The 22,080-nt window shown below is 45.0% G+C and overlaps 1 protein-coding gene across 1 annotated transcript in view; it reads right to left on the minus strand.

The window, feature by feature from the left end:
- RYR3 (ryanodine receptor 3) overlaps nt 1-22,080 on the minus strand; it is a 518,087-nt gene that overhangs the window by 192,131 nt on the left and 303,876 nt on the right. Inside the window, exons 20-27 of the mRNA XM_073877464.1 lie at nt 17,359-17,575; nt 11,834-11,938; nt 9,778-9,881; nt 9,422-9,505; nt 7,606-7,765; nt 6,086-6,233; nt 5,025-5,230; nt 4,263-4,437 (exon numbers count right to left, since the gene is read on the minus strand). Coding sequence (XP_073733565.1) covers nt 4,263-4,437; nt 5,025-5,230; nt 6,086-6,233; nt 7,606-7,765; nt 9,422-9,505; nt 9,778-9,881; nt 11,834-11,938; nt 17,359-17,575 — 1,199 coding nt within the window. The remainder of the gene's footprint in view (nt 1-4,262; nt 4,438-5,024; nt 5,231-6,085; nt 6,234-7,605; nt 7,766-9,421; nt 9,506-9,777; nt 9,882-11,833; nt 11,939-17,358; nt 17,576-22,080) is intronic.

Consider the following 22,080-nt stretch of genomic DNA (forward strand, 5'->3'; position numbering starts at 1 on the left):
GATCAGAAAAGAGAAAACCAAGAAAGGACCAAGAGCAAAGATAAATCCTCATAAGGTGTCAGCACTTTCTCCCGGGGAAGAATATTTGGTACCAAGATATATTGAATCAGCTCGCTCCACCTGGCTGAGAGGATCTAGCTTATGATCTTTCAATTTCTAAAAGTTTCTTTCTTGAGGCATTAAACTTTCATGTAACTTTCCAACTCTGCCTGATAGATAAGGGTGATTAGGAACAGGGAGAGCCAGGGGGCCATCTTTTTCTAATTCAGGAGCTTGGGGAAAAAAAAACAAAAACACCTCATTCCCTAGAAAATCTAAACCAGGGACCCTTTGTTAATCCATTTCAAGCTGCGGAAAGACATGAGAGCAGCTCATTACTGGTAAAGGAACAACTGAGATCTTGGAGAGTGGTGGTTAGAGGAGTGCCCAGGCCATTGCCCGGGCGTTTCTGAGGGTCTCCCTCCGGTAGCACGTGCTCTCCCCATTTTCATTTCTCACTAGGCCTCAGGAAGATGGAGTTCAGGGGCAGCACGGAGGTCGTCAGGAGCCTTGTAGCCAGCACCTGATATGAGGGGCTGCACTGCCTGGCTCCAGCTGCTTTGCGCACCTTAGCACCCATCTGAAGTGAGAATGGCGGGGGACCCTTGGGACCTGTGTGGTTTGCTTGCAGATGGCAGTGACACCTCCTGCAAATGCGTTTCATCTGCCACCTACAGAGGAGCTGCCAGCAGAGCTGGGGGATCTGCAAAGCCCTGACGAGCCCCTGGGAGGAACAGCCCAGAGGCCCCCCCCCCCCTGCAGACAGCAAAGCTGCAGCGGAGCACTTTGTCTCCCCAGGGAGCGGGGAGCGCCTGGCAGGGAGGCGGCCCGGGAGACTGCAGGAAAGCCGCGCTCCGCCTAACAGGACGTTCAGAATTGTATCTTCCTTTCCTTTTTTTATATTTTATTTATTTGAGAGAGTATGAGAGAGAGAGAGAGAGAGAGCACATCAGAGGGAGAGGCAGACTCCCCGCTGAGCAGGGAGCTCGAGGCGGGACTCGATCCGGGGACTCCAGGATCATGACCTGAGCCGAAGGCAGCCACTTAACTGAGCCACCCAGATGCCCCATGTATCTTCCTTTCCTTAAATAAAAAAGAAGACTAATAGCAAAAGTTTCACCAGGGAAGCTTCTGAGCTTCCAGATGCTATGAGGTGACAACACAGAGAACTGTGATGGTCCAGGCCAGGGTCTGAGTAGGGAACAATGATTAGGACACTCCTAATGAGGCAGATAAGAGTGTATCAACTATGATGCTGAAGAGGATGGAGATAACAATTTAGAAATAACCCAGGGGAAAAGTCATGCATTGGAATGCCTGTCCCCATCCCTTCCCCCAAAGGACTAGGAACTTCCCACCAGCATCACTTCCACTGGGGGAATGGCCTGAATCCAGGCTGGGACGCTGGCAACCAGAACACAAGCCTAGATGAGATTCTGCTTTATGGGGGCTACTGTGCACAAAATGATTTTCAACAGCTGCTTTTCATAACAGCTCAAGGCAAGAATTGCTGCCACTTTCCACCTTACGCAGAGAGCAGAGAGTGGCTAGAGGGCTATTCCAGGCCTCTGGGTTATTGTTATCAAAGAATGGCATGTTGACTTCCTTTCAACTGTCCTTCTGCAGACTCCTGAGCCATCACAGAACAGAAAGAGCCTTCCATTTATCTTGTCTCTGTATTATTAAATTGCAGTACAATATTATAGCATAATATGTTAACATAATACGGTACAGTTCTATTATAAAACAGCTCACTAATAATAGACTTTGCTATTCTGAAGGTCAGATCATGTCCCCATAGACAAGAGGTCTAGGAGGCATTTCTTTCATTACAACACAGACTGTAATGAAAAGCACAGTTACCATAAAACATCCCTCTTCTTTATAGTATTCTGCTCAAACCCTACAACAGCTCCCATGTCCCAGAGTCAAGTCCAAGGGCGCTTGGCCCAGGTTAGACAACACAAATTTCTTGAGTGAAAAGACTGAGTCTTGGTATTTGAGGCTGTCACCTGCACCTTCTCTATCTTCACGGCTTTGTCTTCCATAAATTCAATGCATAAATCTTCCAGACTCTCGCACCCTTTCCTGCCTTTTCCCGATTCCACACTACTACTCACCCTTCTCATACACTATTATTCTTACTGTAGTTATACCCCCAGAAGGGAATACCCTGCTTCTTAGGGGTGGACTTCTCAGATTCTTTATTTCACATTTAGTTCCAAGCCCGTATTTCTAGAATTTCCTTTCTGTATTCCTCATTTGCCATTTCTAACATACCACATTGTGTTATGAGTTCTCTTTTCATATTTGTGTGTTATTTATTTTTACAACAAGAAAAGGAGCCTCTTTGCATTGCTATTGCTTGCCATTTATATATACTTTGGACCACTGTTTCTCATGTCTTAATGTGCAAACCACTGGAGTATGTTGTCAGCAGTTTGGCATGGGGGCCTGAGATCCTGCATTTCTCACACATGGGCTACCCTTTGAGGAACAAGGCTTTGGACTTTACAGAGTTATCATAATTCTGCACAACAGACAAGATTCTTAGCTCTTCCTTATGTGGGGCCAAAGCCTCGTAGGTAAGTAATCTCCCCCTGGTTCATACACAGTAGAGCCAGGAGAAGGTCCCTGGTCATTGGACTCTTTTTCCCTAGGGAGCTACTTTCCTTGGGGATGAGCCTGATCTTCTAGTTCTTCCTTCTGGCCTCAAGACGAGAGCACTGTGTGTGGTGGGTACTTGGCAGACAGTGGTTTCCCAAGCACAGTGTCAGAAGGGGGCTCTTCTATCCCGCCCTCCTGTCCTACACATTTCATCTGCTGTGCCTCTGAGTGGCACAGAAGTCATTCTTTCTGCTGGTAATGTCTTTCCCACATGTGTCTGAGACCAGGATTCTTTGCAGAAGGCATGAAAATAGGACCCCATCTGGCTTCAGTTGTCTTGTCTTTCTAGGAAAAGACATTGATTTGCAACCTTTCTATTTCCCCAAATATGTGGCTTGTAGAAAAACCTTAAAAATTCTCTTAGAGTACAGTTAGGTATGGATGATAGGTGTCCATAAAAAGCATGAAAAGGATTTATAAAGTTAAAAATTCTGTCAATAAAGGATATCTATGCTATTATACATACAGTTACACATATTTCTGCTGTTCTTGCTTAGGTAGTTTTCTTTTTTAGCTTGCTAGGTGAAAATGGTTTCTTTTTGTAGAGTTTCAGAAATTTAGAGCTAACAGGAGCCCTAATCCTTTACAGAGTGGGGAGACAAGGTTAAACAAAGTGAACCCAAGATATCACAGGTAGAGAGGGGCAGAGGCATGGTCAGCCGACCCAGAGCAGGCTCTTGCCTTCTCAACTACTCCGCCTCGTCCTCGTCTCTAATGAAGAAGAGAGAGGGCCAGCATCAAGCATAGGGGCATACATACAGTGGGTATTAAGTCATCTCCCTGGAACTTTCTATCTGAGAAGGATGTTGGAACTTATATGGTCCATCCTCTAATTTTCTGGTATAGATGAAGGAAGTGAAACCCAGAGAGGTCAAGCCAAGACTCTCTAGGAGCCACACAGCCTGTCAGGAGCAAGTCAGCTGAATCACAGTGCAGTGCTCCTTCTCCTATACGTGGCCAACCACGTTTGTACATAATGTAGTTATGCGGACAGGAAATGAGAAACGCTCATGGCTCCTCTGTGTAGCTGGAGGCACTGGCCTGACTGCCGTCTATTCAGGGCCATTAATGAGTGCAACTGTGCTTGGGTTTCGCAGCATGTTTGAATTCCAAAACAAATTACATTTCATTCAAGGGAACAACAGCTAAGTCGAACTTTTTTGTCTCAATGGTTCTCATCAAAGCATAAAGTTCAATTACACAAACATGCAGACTGACACTGACTTTTCTATTCTCCCAGGGCCTAAGTCCATACACAATTAACATTTCCTTTGTAATACTGGGAAACCTTAACAGGCCAAGGCACAGAGGGTAGGGAACCCAAGGAGAGCTTCTTAATCTATCTATAAGTTCAGAACTTATATTTATGCTGTACATACCAACTATCACCATTATTTGTCTTGACTCTTCAAAAATGATAGTACACCACCAGAGTTTCAAATATGCAAAGGATGGTTCATCCTAAATAAGGAGGTAGATGAGCTCACCCAGCTCTCCCTGGATTTTCCCTCATTTCACAGAGCTGGAATAGGGGTGGGGGAAGGTGGCAGATTTACCATTCTCAATCTCGTAATCAGCGAAGGCGAGTTCAGAGCCTTTGTTGGTGATCAGCAGCTCCCCATTCAGTGTGAAGATCATCGAAGCATCATCCAGGTTAATCATACAGCCAACCACATCTCCTGGCTGCCACGTACGTCCAAAATACCCGCTGCCCTGATGCCACCGCTGGCCCTAGGAAATAAGACTCCAGGGCTTAAAGGAGTGGAGGTCCTAAAAATCCCCACCCAGCTGAAGAAATGACTCCATGAGCAACTTCTCATAACTGGTAGTGGTACCTGGTTTCTACAAGGTACTCATCCCTCTACCAGGGACAACTCACATGGAGGAATGACCGAGCTCACAAAACAAATGAAACCGAGTTACACAGGCTTATCAGAAAAGGTAGCCGGAGTCTCCCAATACCCAGCTGGCCATGACAACAAGCAGAACTCGCTCTGGGACAAAGTGGCAAGATTTCTGCACATACTAGCTGCAGTGTGTTCTGTGACCCTCCTCTGGAATGGAGGCAATGGGCTCAAGTACAAGGACGGATATGGAGGTTACAGAAAGGACGCGGGCACACAGTCCTCTCCTTTATCAGAGCAAAGAGCAAAGTGACCATAGCTAGGTCATGATCACTCGATGATCTAAATTAGCCAGTGGTGGTGGTGACTCACTTTGAAGCCAGAGATCCAGACACTCAGTACTTACAATTTCCAGGGAAATGTTTGGAGCAGAGAAACTTGGACTGGGGACATGCAGACAATATCCAGACTCACCCTGCTGCCTTCGAACACAAAGGCTTGGTCATCAGCGCCCAGCTCAATGTCAGGCCGACAGCCCGGCCTGGCCCAGCCGACGCGCATGTCTCCTCCGGTCACCACCTCAAACTCAAAATACCACTTTCCAGATCTCACTGCATAAGACCGCTCTACCCGGAAAAATCGAATCTTGTCTATGCTGACTTTCTCCACAGCTGGGTCAGCTATTGTGAGGAGAGGAGCAGAGGGTGCAGGAGGTAAAGAGAGAACATAGGCCTTTAATAATTAGGTAGCATTCCTCAAAAGAATTTCACAACAACAAAGACTGACAGATCTACCACTACCCAACATGTCATTTTGTTCCTAATAGAATAATCACCATTATCATCATATCATAATCAGAATATAAGCTAACACTCACTGAGTGATTACTTTGTGGTAGATCCTTTAGAAACTATATATAGCAACAATCCTATAAGGTCGGTAATACTGTCTTCACTTTACAGATGAAAAAATTGAGGCTCAGAAAGGTTTACTTTTCAAGATCAAAGAGCAAATAAGCTGAGCAGAGAGTAAGGATTTGAACCCAGATCTGTCTTATGCCAAATCTATCCTCTTAACTGTTTGTAATACACCCAATTTGCCTATAGTACGCCTTAGGTATGGGATGACATGACATGTTCATCAATTATGGGCTGGTGATTTTAATCAGTGCTAGAATTCAATTTAGAGATGAGACAACCTGGCCCCAAAGTAAGCTGATATTCACGTGTTTGGTAAGTAAGAGAAATAAAGGTTTTGTGACCAAATATCCCAAAAAGATCAGCTAAGCTGTAGGATCACTTATTCCCCATGGGATTGGGTCACAGAAGTGCTCACCATAGAAACTCATCCCAGAGTTTAAACGTGGTTCTCCTCCCTCCTCCCCTCACTTGTTAAAATATGCCATTGAGTTTAGTTCTCTTTGGTACCAATATCATTTCTAATAGTACATGTTAGACTTGTTCGAAGTCAGCATTTCTGCAGAAGAGGACCAGTTTAGTCAACCCGGACCAGAATGAACAATCTCAACTCATTACCCAGTTCTTGGTCCGACGGCTCAATGTTATAGCCATAACCAACAAATGTGCGAACAGCTTCACGAAGGCTGTCCCTATTGGACTTCTTGGTACGCTCATCCAGTAATGCATATGGCACCAGCCGGGGATTTCTTTTGTTCTTCAAATCCTATGTAAAGCCAGAGAAAAGAGGTTCTAAGAAAATACATTTCATCTTTACCAAGAGCTTGTCCCACTTACATAGTCCCAGCCACAATCCTGGCTTCCTCGTATCAGCCTACCAGCTCTTCTTCCCCCAGTGCCTTGATATTTAGCAATATACTCATTTACCACTTCTCTTCAGGATTAAATGAATATAAATGGAAAGGTTTTGCTAATGTTCAAAGCTAGCATTAAAAAGCACATTTTAATAATGCCAGCCTGTGAATAAAGTGAAGTGTCACGAAATTGGTTCGAAACCTCTATTCCCAAGGCAAGGCAGATGGGGATTTATGTAACTATTCCCCTGTGGAAGACCATGCTATGATTTAAACTGCTAGAGTCTCCTCACAACAGTCTCTCCACAGAGAAACAACGTAGAGAAACACTTGTGTTCACAGAGAAACATCAGAAAAGGTGGCAGAGCCACGGGGCGTCCATTTCATTGTAGTAGGCACACATTTGTAGGAGTCCTCCTCATCCCCTTAGGGAGGACTAAGACGACAAGAGCAATGACTGCAGTCCTAAGTCACTATAAACGAGTATGCCCGACACGCTGTTTGTAGCTCCTGCTCCCCCTTTCCACCATGATTTCCATAGCTGTGGTCTTCTTGGTTTCCAGACGTGTGCAGAGCTCTTAGAGGCTCAGGCATGAACAAACAAGTGTACACACAACTACCCTTGAACTTCCCTGATAGCAATCCAGGTACTTGAAGAGATGAGGCATTACTTTAAGGAGAGATGGTTTGGCTCTAAACTCCACCTAATTCTTTGCTGGTTCTTGGGCTGTCTGCTGTGTAAGCCAAGAACTCTGCCCAGGAGTCCTGGCCCAATGGGCTAAAGTAAGGGGCACAGGCTTCTCAGTGGGCTGGTTTGCCCCTCTCCTTCCCCTCCCTTTCACCTCCAGTGGTAGATACCTGGGACCATCCCAGAAACACTGCTGACCTCTAATGCTGATTTGTGGAAGGCTTACCCTGGCCTTGCAGAGTGGCATGGAAGCTCAGGTCTCCAGGAGGCAAACAGCAAGACAGGGAATGAGGGAAGATGCAGCCAGTGGGCACATACAAGGGAACATGATCGTAAGTGCACCAGACTAACAAGGGAAAGGTAAGCCTATCCATTTCTGCAAAATTGGAATTACGCCTAGAGTTAATGTCAATGTGACCATTAAAAATTCCATCCAGTCCCCTGATTCTATAAATAACGAGTGTGCTGAGGCACGAGGGATAGAGTGCAAGGGCAGCTTCCATCTTCCAATCTAATACCCACCAAAGCAAAATGGCATTTTGATGGATGACCACATCTTCTAGCTTTTGCAGCAGGCTTGACTCAGCACTTCTCACCTGTTGGATGCCATAGGTCCATCCTTGTTTTATTCTGTCTTTGGCCCAAACGTTATGTGCATTTTCTGCAAGCTTATCCACTAAAATTTCTTGAGGAGGTAACAGCTTCACATCAGACAGATCCAAAGGGGCTGGCCTGTAGCCATTGGACATCATATAGCTACAAGTTAAAAAAAAATATATTTTTGGAACAGATCTCTGTGACTCCCCCATTCCAGATCTTAGCACATGGTAAGAACACCATGAAAATAAGGCTACAGTCTCAGGTTCTACCCTTTCGCAGAATGGATAGCTCAGCTCTCTTTCAAGTCCTTAGATGAAGCCCTCATCCACCATCCTTTTTGCCAATGTGTGTCACAGATTCCACAGACTGTTGCAGAAAGTGGATGGTCAGAGCAATTCAGCATCATTTCTAAGAAGCCTACTTGTGTGCCTGACCAACGAGGGGCACATTCAGTGTGCTGCAGCGTTATGTGCAGCCCCTTCAACTCCCACAACAGCAAAGGTTACAACCAGATTGGCAAGGACAAGACCTTGAGCCAAAAGATTTCTTATAAATCAGTAGAGAATGATTACTCAGTCTCAGAAAGTTAAACCTTTACTTTGGGACTTAAGAAAGAAAATCACGACCTCCAAGGATTTGTGAGTTGGAGTGATCTTCATGGTATGCTGTTCAATCCAGGAAACACAGCCTCAAATGTGTGTAATTTGGCAGGTAATTTGATAGCTCATGTGAAGATGGGAAAAGTCTGAGTATGAGCCCGGGTAGATACACTGTGTGAATGGAGAGGGCCGGGGCACGCTGCGGAGTGACTTGCAGAAAAGTAGTTGACGGTAGCTATGTGGAAATGGGAGTCTGGAGGCACCCATGGCCCTGGGGCCACTGAGTGCCCACATCAGAGTCAGAACCCAAATGTTGCTGACTTGTAGATCAGGGCTCGGTCTATGTAGGAACTGCCGGGCAGCATAAGATGCAGGGGGTGCTACAGGCATTAAATACTGCCCGTGATCCACCTTCGTGGGATGCCAGCTCCTGGGCAGAGTCAACATGGGCTGACCGTTGAGCACTGACCCCAGCAGCCTAATCAGCAGGTGACCCCTCCAGCTTCTGCCTCGCAGATGTGCCGCTCTCAGCATCTGGAGCTGCCTCTGCGAGTGGCACTTGGCAGCTTGGGAGTGTCACAGGGAAGAAGGGGAAGATAGGCATTTGATTAAAGCTGGTGCCGCTGTGGCTCAGAAGTAATTATGACACCTGTGTGTGCATGGAGGGTGAGCAAGCGAGGGAGCCAGTGCAGGTGCCAGGGAGCCCGCGTCCGAGTGTGTGAGAATGGGTGCCTCTCTGTGATTGTACAGGTGAGAGGGAGAATAGGACACGGGCAGATTGAGGGGCTGAATTCAACCTTGGCAGAGACAACCGTTTCCACAAAGGACTTATCAGGCTGGCCCAATGCCAGAGGAGCGAATCTTTGCTGTGGCTACCAATCACTCTCAAGCCCCTGTGGCCAACTGGTGTTCTTACAGGCCAAAGGCTGTGTACCCCTCTGAGAGCCACATCTCCAGGCTTAGAACTAACAATAGCAATGTAGGTTCTCGCCGAAGGAGCAAAAAGAGGGAAAGCCTGGAAACACTTGTACTTTGGCAGACTTCTGCCTCGAATTTACAGTGCAGTCGATAAACTGGAAGAGGCATCCTCAACGGGTGCTAGCAAGCATATGGGGCCATCACCTGCCTTTGTGCATGGGCCTCCCATCCGCCCAGTTAAAAAATTCAGACTGAAGCATGCAAGTCTTCGATCATTAAAAAAAAAATCACTTACTTTTTGGGCAATTTGACCTTCTTGAGATCCTCCTCAGCAGCTGGATTCACATGAGCAATGTGGCACCCCAGGGCCAGGAGGGTTCTATAATGTGACAGAGGGAGAGGAAAGGGTCTGCTTGATGCAGGGCAGCAAGAACCCTCACCTGCATCTGAGTTGATCAATAACAATGGTGGATGTGTTCCTTACTATGCTAAATCCTCCTGTGGCATGAATAATCACCATTTCCGCTCGTTTATCAGAATGCATCATGTTTTCAAGTTTCAAGGCAAGAGACATACCTTCGCAATATGGTTATAAGGCATTAAATCACCTGCTCACGGTTTAGTCCACATTCAATTCAATTAAACACTTACTTTAAGGTTTCAGTTGACATTTGTAGGTTATAATTCTTCTCAGTTTCAGGCAGCTTTGAAAACTCCACAAGACAGGGGTGTTGTCTTTTATTGTCGTCCCGTATCTAGGTGACAACATAAGGAAAAATATGAGTTTTGACAACAGGCACTGCCCTGGAAAAACAGAAAAGGACATGCTTTGAAAGATGGCCCAGGCAATACATATCAGGCAAGACAAAGACAGTTATTTGCTGATAGTCAAATAGACAATCTCCTCTCTAGTCAATGACACACACAGTCCCTGAGTTGCCAGTGGTTTGTGCTCTGTGGATTTATTTTTAATTTTTTTATTTAAATTCAATTAGCCAATATATGGTACATCATTATTTTCAGATGTAGTGTTCAATGATTCATCAGTTGCGTATAACACCTGGTGCTTTTCATATCACGTGCCCTCAATACCCAACCCCCAATTATCCCATCCCCCCACCCATCTCCCTTTCCGCAACCCTCAGTTTCTTTCCCAGAGTCAAGAGTCTCTTGTGGTTTGTCTCCCTCTCTGATTTCTTCCCATTCAGTTTTCTCTCCCTTCCCCTATGATTCTCTGAGCTGTTTCTGATATTCCACATGAGTGAAAACATACGATCCTGTGGGTTTGTTTCTATTCAAGTGTCTGCATTCAGAACATATTCTCGCAGAGAAACAATTTTATACATGGTAGCCATGTTCCTGCCAGTCCCAAATTCATGGAACCAAAATGCCCCCTGCACGGTAGCAGTCTTCAGAACATAAAGGACTACAGAATCTGTCCAATAGACAGCACTGTCCAACAGAAATATAAAGTCAGCCACAAATGTGAAGCACATTTGTAATTTCAAATTTTCGAGTAGCCACATGAGAAGAGCAAAGATAAACAGGTGAAGTTCACCTTAATAATATATTTCATTTAACCCAATGTCTAAAAATATTATCTTTTTAACAAGCCATTAGTCTAAGAAATCATTTCAGATATTCTGTATTAATTTTTCATAGCAAGTCTTCAAAATCCAGTGCATTTTAGAATTATAGCACATTTCAATTCAGACTAGTCTCATTTCAAGTGCTCCATAGTCGCTTGTGGCTCATGACTCTTAATATTGAACAGTACAGATCTAGACATTAATTAATGCATTCATTCAGCAAACATTTGTCAAGTGTCTCCTACGTGGTAGGTACTGAGTTAGACATTAGGAGTTCAATGGTGAGCTGGGATAGCCCCAGGCCCATAAAGATTACAGTCTAATGGGGTAGAGAGCAGTAATAAAATAATCATAAAAAAATATATAATACTGCAATTGTGAGTAGTTCTCCCAAGGAGAGGTCTGTGGTGTTATTAAAGCATACAGCAGAGAGGTGGTCATGTAGAAGGTAGCTCTATCAATATGTAAGTGTTAGAGTGCAGGGACCCTTTCAGTAACGAAGCTGGAATATTCGTAATTTGAGGGTGTCAGGGTCATAGGAAGCTCCACAACTCACTTATTCTTGTGCCTTCATACATGACCTTACACAAATCACAGAACAAAGTCAATTTACATCCTCTTTGAAAAATGCTTTCTAGTGCAAGAGATTCTGTAACCTCCTCTGAGTGTCTGTTAATCTTAGTGATCATCTGAAAACCATATCAAACAAATTCTGATCCAAAACAATGAATCAGCCGTTTTTTTTTGTTTGTTTGTTTGTTTTTGCCTCTCATGCAGAGAGGACAGCTTTTTCTGAAGGGGAAAGGAATAATGAGAGTTCTGAAGGAGGTCCTGGGAAATGACTGTGCTCAATATTCCCCTAATAGAGGAAACCCTTTCCGAGTAAGAAGGGAGGCGAACCCCCACTTCTGTCAGTGCAGAGCTGGCCTCCCCAGCACCCTTGACCGCACTCAGACAGACAACTGAGCAAGGCTTAGAGCATCAGCTACACAGGGGGCAGTAAGAAGGAATGAGTTTTGGCTCATGTGGTTCCCTCCCTCATTCGAGTCTTTCAAGAACCCTCCCAGGTAACAAGGCCATCCAGCCCTCTGCCCCAGCCTGGCCACTGGAACACAGACCTTGCCAAAAGTCCAGCCAAGCTCTATTTTATTCATTCCCCAAAGCTCGTGAATGTTTTCAGCCAGTCTGTCTCGGATCTTTTCTAGGTGAGGGGGCAAAATGACCTAAAAGGAAAAGGAACAAGTGTGAAGTCAACAGTACAAGAACTAACCATATTGAAATCCATCATAAAAATGTATGTGGATAACGTGCCACAGCTGAATTCACTACACGTCCCCCAGCAGAGGCTGCTCCCAGAGGTTCCTTTTTCCCCAGAAGAACTATACTGTTGCAACCCACCCTGTTTAACCCAGATGCTTCTAGAGATTCCTTCCTCTCTGGGCTTCCTCTTTGCCCATCCTTTCTCAGTCTTCCTTGTAGATATTTGTGTTCTATGTTCTTCCCATGTGAATGCTTCCCTGGGCCTCCCCTCCCCTCTGTCCATGCTCTCTCCTTGGAAGATCTCACCTAGCCATAGACGGTCACTCTCAAGTCTGTATGTCTCCAGCCATGGTCTCTCCCGAGGTTCAGACCTACAGTTCCAACTGTCCACAAGATTTTCCCACCAAAGCAAACCCAACATGCTATTCAAAACCAAATTCATGTCTTTCCTTCAAAACCTTTCCTCTTCCTGTTTTTCTTCTCTCTTTTCGTTGAATGGCCCACCATTGCTTCAAGCCTGGAAATCAATCCTAGTGTCTTCCCTCTCGGCATGACTTGCCCTCTCCCGCACCGCCATCAAATCAGTCACACAATTGATCATGTTCATTTTTGAAGCATCTTTCTGAAGGCCCCCCTCCTCTCATCTACTAAACCTTTTCTCCTTGGACTATTGGAAGAGCCTCACAGTTGGTCTCCTCAACTGCCCACCAATCTACCCTCCACACTGTGGCCAGAGTGATGAGCCTACAACAACAAAATCACATCACAGCACTCACCTCCTGGGTGTCTCCAAGTGTTCCTTGAACTCCTAAGACACAAACTAGATGTGTTAACCAAGGATACAGTGTCCTCCTTCAGTTCTTCCACTGTGGTCCTCCCAAACACATTCCCGCCAAACTTCTTGAAATTCTCACCAAAGGTCACACTGTTTCACAGTTCTGTGTCCTTGCACTTGCAAACTTTACCCTTATTAATCCCCCAACACACATATGTATGTACACACACACACACACACACACACACACGCACACCCCTCTATGCCACATAGCAGATGACAAGGACACACACAAGGACACTCTCCTAGACCAGGCTCTAGACGGGAACCTCTAGAACCCTAGTTTTCCAGCTAGGCTCTATCCTTGGGCCTTGTTCTTAAGACCCCAGTTGTAGAAAGGATCCTGCTAAATCAGTTTGGCGAGAATCCACCTCCCTTGATAGCTGATCACCCGTCCCCCTACCTCTGTGTCTGATCAAATTCCGCCCCCCTACCATCCCCCAGGTGATATCAGATCACTGTGTCCTGCCTTCAGATAGAATCCTGTGAGATCAATTTAGCAAGAATCCATCCTAACCCCTGAGGCTTCTCTTAGTAATTTCCCTTGCACTGACTCTCCCCACCTCCCCAACTTGCTCTCCTTGGCTCTAAATCCCTACTTGTTCTTATCGTACTCAGAACCAAGCCTGGCTCTACACCGGAGTTCCTTTTCCCCTATTTACTTAGCTCCTACGTAAGATCTGTTTTCACTGCTTTAACTGCTGTCCAGCTCTGGTTTTAATCCAAACACCCTCAGTAGCCATCCTTCTCAATTTAGCTCAAATTTAGCTCAACTTCCCTTTGGGAAGTCTTCCCCAATTACCTCCAGGGAGAGTTTCTCTGAGTTTTCCTGGCACTTTGCTTGTATCTCTCCATAGAGGTCACACCCTGGGGGCCCAAGGAGGGGACCCTCCTTTCCTTCCTCCGATTTTTAAAAATTTACTACTACTGTGACTGCAATTATTATTATTACTATTATTCTCATGTTTATCCCTTGGCAACTTTTAAGAAACGGGAGATGAATGGATAAAGATGTGGTCCATATATACAATGGAATATTACTCAGCCATCAGAAAGGATGAAGACCCAACTTGTACATCAACATGGATGGGACTGGAGGAGATTATGCTATGTGAAATAAGTCAAGCAGAGAAAGTCAATCATGATATGGTTTCACTTATTTGTGGAACATAAGGAAGAGCATGGAGGACATTAGGAGAAGGAAGGGAAAAATGAAGGGGGGGAAATTGGAAGGAGAGATGAACCATGACAGACTATGGACTCTGAGAAACAAACTGAGGGTTTTAGAGGGGAAAGGGGGTGGGGGATGGGTTAGCCCGGTGATGGGTATTAAGGAGGGCACGTATTGCATGGAGCACTGGGTGTCATATGAAAACAATGAATCGTGGATCACTACATCAAAAACTAGTGATGTATTATATGGTGACATAACATAATAAAAAAAATAAAATAAAAAGAAATGGGAGATTTCATATAAAAATCCAGATTTCTAGTTTGTTTTGATCCCTTGGAAGATCACTAACATTGGACTCACACTTTTGCCTAGCAATTATCAGCCGGAGGGCCTGTGCATTTGAACCTACTTCATTTCTGCATCACCTGCCTGGTCCCTTGCAATCCTCACTCTATTACAAAGGTTATTAGTGTTTCCACTAATACAAAAATCCCGATTTTTTTTTTTTTCTTCTTGAGGGGGTAGCTCTGGGAGAAAATATTTTTTTAGTAAAAGAATGTGTATCAAGTCAGTGACGTATGTAAGGAGATCATGGAGAAAAACAGCAATAACATATTTAACCTATGTGTATAATCACTATCCGCCTTTCAATGAAAGACATTTAAAAAAATCAACTTAATCTAATCATCAAAGAGTCAAAGTTAATAAATGGCATGACGTTTCAATAAAGAGCAAAATGGGGAAAATTATTAGCGAAGAAATTACAACTATATTTGGGTTTTATTGGTAAACCAAGATAATTTTTAAACTAAGTGCTCCTTAGGTGATCACAGAATGAAAGGGGATTTGCATGTGGGAGGAACCACATGCTTCAAAAAAAGGAGAAAATGTGGAAAAAGGCCGCCACAAGGAACCCCAAATCATAATTTCAGTGACCTCAACTGGTGACCACCTGGGGCAGAGTAACACTGGCTTGCGAACTGCCTTATGGTGTCTGGGGCTGGGCTGCCCGAAGCTGGGCTCCTTCTTCCCAGCGCTCAGCCAGGGGCTGGGGCACTTCAAGCCCTGGGTACTGGTAGTACCTAGGACAGGGCTCCAGTCAGCACTACTTCGCCTGCAAACTGGTTACTGTGCCCCAGGGAGGATGGAGTTGACTCTCTACATACGTAACTTCTCCTTTGACAATAATTTCACAGAATGGTAGATCCTAAAAAATTATAAGGCCTCATTCAAGATAATAAATTGCACCTTTCCGACAAGAACTTGCCTATTATTTGATTCCCTGGGAACATCTCCCTAGTTCTAGGGGCCATACAGATTCAACTATGGGTCTGGACCTGGCTTGCTGATTTATCTGTAATCTTCAATTTTCAAATCTAGTTCTGCATGTGTAGACGCTCTTCCCACTCTTTGCTCAAGCCCTCTTTTCCTCCCTCATCAAATTTCCCCTCATTCTTTTGAGGCCCACTTCTTCCAGGAGGCCTTTCTTAACACTTGTTTCTGATGATTCAGCGAGGATTGGTGCGAAGAAGTAGGTATCATGCTCACGCTCTCCCCTCTCCCCTCACTTGCGTGCTGGTGGCCTTGTGTCCATGCGAAAGCTAATTTAGTTCTCTGGCCCTCAAGCTTCATGTGTAGGGTACACTGGAACCAGAGGATCCAATTCCCAGGATCATCTCTGGCTCGCCCACTCCTCCCCAGTTTCCTGTCAACCTTCTTAATGCCAACTACTTTCAAGGTGCTACACCAGGCTCTGTGAGGCAGGCAGGGAAATGCTGCTCTTTCCGTTCTAAGCGAGTTCACAATAATGAGCTGTGGACGGTATGAAGCAAATTCAGGAACATGCACGAATAACTGAATGTAATAGGGTCACGTGAATATTATGGGGAAGTAACATGCTGGAGACTTTCTATAGGTCAAGAGAGCTATATTCCTACAAACCATTAACCCGATGTGCTTCAGAGACAAGTCTCCTTGTCAATGATTTTCTCTAATGTTTAGAATAGTGACTTGAATAGCACTGGTGTGGAGGAAATACTGGAAACTGTTATTTATGCCCCTTGTCATAAGCCTGTGAGTGTGTCTCTTCCAAAACAGACACCTTGGAAAGGGAAAGAAATGTCCCTTTATCAGCACTTTCCCCTCCTATGTACTATCCCATTTCTTTCAGTTTTATTTCCAGCTCTCCTCCTACACTCTCCCTCTCCTCTGAGCATCCAGCCATAGGAGAATATTTATTATCATCTGCCCCTACTTTTTAAAAAGTTTTTGTTTAAATTCCAGTTAGTTAACACACCGTGTTATATCAGTTTCAGGTGTACAATATAGTGATTCAACGATTCTGTACATGGCTCAGTGCTCATCATGGTAAGTGTGCTCTTCATCCCCATCACCTGTTTCCCCCATCCCCCACCCAGCTCCCTTCTGGTCACCATGGGTTTGTTCTCTACAGTTAAGAGTCTGTTTCCTGGTTTGCCTCTTTTTTTTTCCCCTTTGCTTATTTGTTTTGTTTCTTAAATTCCACATATGAGCGAGATCATATAGTATTTATCATTCTCTGATTTAGTTTGCATAGCATAATACACTCTAGCTCCATCCATGTTGTTGCAAATGGCAAGATTTCATTCTTCTTTAGGGCTGAATAATATTCCATCTCTCTCACACACACACACACACACACACACACACACACACACACACACACACCCCACCTCTTCTTTATTCATCATTCGATGGACACTTGGGCTGTTTCCATAATTCGGCTATTGTAGATAATGATGCTATAAACATTGGGATGTGTGTATTCCTTTGGATTAGTGTATCTGTATTCTTTGGGTAAATACCTAGTAGTGAGATTGCTGGATCAGAGGGTGCTTATCCACCTGTCCGTACTTTGTGTTTCTACTTCTAGACCCTTACTTACCCTATTCCTGTTACTTCAGCCCTGGATGCCCCTCCTCATTTTGGCTTATTAAAGGCTCTGGTTGAAGCCTATCCTAACTAGACTTCTAGAAATATTCTAGCCTAACAGGTGTCTCCAGCACTTATTTGTGCTACAGTTCATTTTGCATTACACTCAGATTGAAAAAAAATAATACATTTGCTTTTTACCTCTTCAGTGTGGTAGCAAGTTCCCAGAGAGTACTGCATATCTGTGCCTGCACCTCACAGAGCCTTGCCTGTAGCAAGTGATCACTTGTTCTCTAAGAAATCCTTAAAGAGCTCAATCTACGCTTATGGTGGAAACACGAAGAACGACAGTTGTTCGCATGACAGGACAATAATACAGAATGGACGACAGGAATGGTTGAGAGACAACAGAGAAGGATTTAGCCCTATCACTTCATCTACCCCTGCGGGCAGCAGGAACCTACCTGACTAGTGTCTATGGGGCAAGGGATGAAAGAGGCTTGGGAGAGGGACTGGGTGGTACCCAGCAGATCTCTAATGCCTTCAGCGTCACGTTTATATTCTTTCACAGGCTCCAATCTCATCTTTTCTTTTGGAAGTAAGGCTTCATAGCAAGGGGCATAGCCAGAGGGAGGCAGGAACTTAAATTCTCCATGACGTCCACCCATCAGGAAACGCACTCTGTAACATTTGGAGAGACCAGGAAGAGAGAGGTTAAAAAAAGAAATCCCAGCCCAAGTACGTAAAAAATTCAAGATAAGGTCCCCCGCCCCTAAATTGTTTTGTTGGGAAGCGCGTGAATTTGGGCTCAGTACAGCAAACATCCGAAAGTACGCAATAAAGCAGTAGAGAGAATGGTCAGTGCAGGATCCTCCGTCGACCCGTGTCAGCTAAGTTCTTAAAAGTTAACTTATACAGAAATATCACTAGACTTTAAAAATCATGTTTTTCCTTACTCTAGCAGACAAATCATTATTGCAGATATTATTACTAGAGTACTCAAAAGAGTAACAGTGATGATGATACTATTCTCCAAACAGATCATACTGAAAGTACAGCATGAGGACTTCAGGTCTTTTTACTTGAGGGACATTACTCACGTATTAATTGAAGAAAACATGGCATAACTCTCTGGGGGAAATAGGAAATTGTAACCTTCAGAGGCAGGCAAAAGATGAAGAAATACCAGCATATTAAACACAAACGCTATATATGCCAGGTGCTATTATTTGAAGTGATATACTGCAGAGGCTGCAGTTCCCCAAAGCAGCCATACGAGGGCGACTCTGAAGAAGCATCAGCATGTGGCCATAGCCTTAAGGAAGCCAAATGGGCATCAAGTGTCTGCTCACTGGGGTGCCAGTGCCTTTGGTGCCTTTCCCAGGGGCACCACCACCCTGCTGCCATCCAGACCCGACACTCTGGTCCACTCCAGCAGTGCCTGCAGAGACACCTCCCAGGAAGGGGGAAAGACACCTGGGGGTTCACAGGAATGGCAGGCACCGATTTCCAGGGTACTAAAGTCTTTCAATACGTGAATTAAGCATTCTGGCTGAATTTCAGCCTCACATATATAGGTTTGGTTACGGGTATAGTTACACCCCAAAGCTCCCCTTGTAAGGAAGAGAGGACGACAGTGAAGCCTTTCAAAATGACACTTCACATTCTCCCAGGTTTGTAACAAGAAATAGAGCTTTTGTACATCAACAGCAACCACATTAATCCGATGAGGAAATATGACCACGGTTTTAAGTAATTAAAACACGAAAAGATACGTAGCCTTGCAGGGTCAACACTCACCTCCCACAGGAAAAATCAAAACATACACGTAGCATCTGCTCTCAACACTCTCACCGCCTCCTCCCTCTGCTGAACGACGAGTTACTGAGCCCATATGACGTGCTGTTCTCCGCACAGAAGACTCAGCAATGAACAAAGACTACAGTGTCCCTGGAGTCACAGGGCAGGCATCCAACTAGAAAAGCAGTCATAATTCCTGATGGGGAGATATCGAGGAAGGAACAAAGAGGGCCATGTGGAATAACTCCAGAAAGAGGGTGGCTCCTGGACTGGAGTGCAGGAAGGCCTCTCTGAGGAGGAGACATGAGCTAACCCTGTGGGATAAAGAGGAGCTAAGGAGTCTAAAATCTGGAAGAGGAGCATTCCAGGCAGAGAGGAACACTATGTGCCAAGGCCCCGAGGCAGGAAAGAGCTTGGGTGGAGAGCCCAAGGGGCAGGAGAGGAGGTGGGAGGGTACGGTGTGAGATCGGGTAGGGTCTGTGAGCCATGGCAAGAAGAGGAGATTGTATTCCAGGCGGGATAAAGTCTTCGGAAAGACTTTTAAGGAGAAGAAATGCAGGATTCTTCTCACTGCTCTATGTTAACAGAGCAGCGGACCAATTAGCTGGTATTTGGAGGCACCTGACACCAAACTAGTCACAGTGGGAGATGAGGATAGTCTGAACCAAAGTGATGACAGACAAGACGGAAAACAATGGACAGGTCCCAGTTCTGTTTTGGAGTAAGGATTGTTAGGAACCGCTGATGGAGGGGGCTGGAGTGGGCATGTGGGTGCGGGGGGACGAGGTATGTGGTGAAAGGGTTATGACCTAGCAAAGCTCTCACAGTAAGACTCTCCACCAGGCCTCACTTACTTTCGCTCGAATGTTCTGGTAGGGCAACCTTACAAGAGAGGCTCAGTGTTGGCTGAGTAACTGTGATTGCGGAAGTGGCCTAATTATGAAACCGGAAAATAAAACTCTCTCCAAGTGGGAGACATTAAGGTTTGTTTTTCTTCCCTACCCAATACAAATTCTTTATCCAAACAGCATTTTAACAAAATGCTGTTTTAAAATTAATTATAGAAATCATATGAAACCCCCCACTTTCCCATTTTAAAGTACTAAACAATGATATAGAATTAGAACAATAGTCCCTTCTGAATGGTCCTACATTAAATGTTACATAATGGGGCATGATATACGTGTATTAAGAATATGAACAATGACATTAAAACAAAATTGAGTCATTAGCCTTCAATGTTACTAATTTAGTGAACCTTCAGGAAATAATGACTAAGCCTTGAAATTATTGGTTGAGAAGTTCCCAATTCAACTGCAACATAGATTGTGTTGCTGACATGCTGAAATTGTGGGATAGAACTAGATCTTTTTGAGCAAAAGAAGAGTGTGGGATTTTTCTTTTTTTTGCCTCTCTCTTCTCCTTGAGCATCCTTTCTGTGAGAAGCTGAATGCCTGGGAGCTCATACAGCAAGTGTGTTCTTTGTTACTCACTAGCGTACAGATTCTAAGAACAAGTAAATCATTTCCTATGAGGTCTTCTAGCTGGACTTAATTATTCATGAGCTGTCTTGCCAGTTCTGTTTCGTTTTAAAATTTCTTTTACATTTTAACATCTGCTGTCATCTTCTGGATAGAGAGCAAATCAAGAAAGGTGGAGTTCCACACAGCACATAGGGAAAATCACGATTTCTGTTTTTATATTCAGTTATTAAAAAGAGAATAATTTGGTTATAAATCTTCATCTCATTTCCTCTAATGGCCACAAAAACTGTACAATGAAAAATTTACATAGCCAGAAATCAGTGTTTACTGCTCATTGAAGCATTTGTCTCCAAACGTCTTTACGCTGTGCTTCAGTGGGCGGAAGAAAGGGTCCTGCCAGACAGAAGGTCTGCCTTCTGCCCCCCGGCAGGTGGGACTGGACAAGAGCTGGGGCCAGGCACCCCTACTGTCTGTGGCTCCTTCCCTCGCTGCCCAGAGTCTCTGGGAAGAGCTCCAACAAACCACAACTAATATTGGTGGTCCTCCTTAGAACTCTGGGAGATCCAGACTGATCAGGTCAAAGGAAGTAACAAGCGATAAAAGACAAGCTTGAAGAGAATAATCAAAAGAAACACCTGAAACTCACTTTAATTATTTGAAGACATTAAAATGGGATTCCCCCTCTGTCTTAGAGTTTCAGCAGAGGTCCCCCAGGCAGATAATTCAGAGGATGCTAATATGTGCACACCCTGAAGTGGGATGCTGCATCCACTATGAGGGTCCATCAAAAAATGATGAAGCCAATGAAAGGAAAATAAGTCATTTGGAGGGAACTGTCAGGGAGAAAGGGAAGGGCGTGCTCTCCTATCTGAAGTCAAATGCTGAGTGCCTAAGAACCACTGAGAAGCTTACAAGTGTCCCCTGGAATTTAGTGAGGGACAAGTTTGCCTGGTGACAGAACAGAGAGAGAGAGAGGGGGAGAGAAGGAGACAGAGGGACACAGAGAACCTCAAGGGAAAGAGCTGCCCTTCTGCTCAGGGTGGGGCCGAGGACTATGTTCCTGGAAGGCCACATAGACTCCACGAGTGAGCCGCCTGTCAGCCATCTTGAAAGGAATTATGCCCAGAAAGACAAAGGACTGCACAGAGATCAGAACCCCAGGGACTGGGGGAAGTGGGAGGCCCGTGCGCATGGGGGTGGGGGGGGGGGGGCAATACAGAGTAGGGCTGGGGGTCAGCCAGAATGGAGGGGCCAGCACAGGCGGTAAAGCGTGTGTGGGAAGAACTGCAGGGAGATGCTCCCGGCCTAAGGCTCCATGGCAACTACACGAGGGCCCCAGAAGAGAAAGCTGCTACAAGTCATTACACAAAGGTGTGCTGTCAGCCGCAGCTGCACCAACTCCCACCACCACAGGCTGTGCCCCTCCCCCACCCCACCCCGGCAGGCAGCTCCCCCTGTGCTCAGCAGGGCGTCTGAGGCAGACCTGGTTGACCCTGGAGGAGCCGGCCTCTGGCTGCAAGCCCAATGGGGAAGCCCTCACATATCAAGTACATACAAATCTGAGCTTTTATAGCCACCAACTGCATACAAATCTGAGTTTTTACTAAGTTTTGATGCTACCAACAAGACTGTTCTCATTCTAGAGAGGGGGGCAGAAGGTATATTGGAGCAAATTATAGCAGAAAACTTCCCTAATGTGAGGAAGGAAACAGGCATTAAAATCCAGGAGGCACAGAGAACCCCTCTCAAAATCAATAAAAATAGGTCAACACCCCGACATCTAATAGTAAAACTTACGAGTCTCAGAGACAAAGAGAAAATCATGAAAGCAGCTCGGGAGAAGAGATCTGTAACCTACAATGGTAGAAACATTAGATTGGCAACAGACCTATCCACAGAGAC

Source organism: Callorhinus ursinus, unplaced genomic scaffold (assembly GCF_003265705.2).
Source record: "Callorhinus ursinus isolate GAN/ISIS: 27379988/994484 unplaced genomic scaffold, GSC_fseal_2.0 scaffold25, whole genome shotgun sequence".
Lineage (NCBI taxonomy): Eukaryota > Metazoa > Chordata > Mammalia > Carnivora > Otariidae > Callorhinus > Callorhinus ursinus.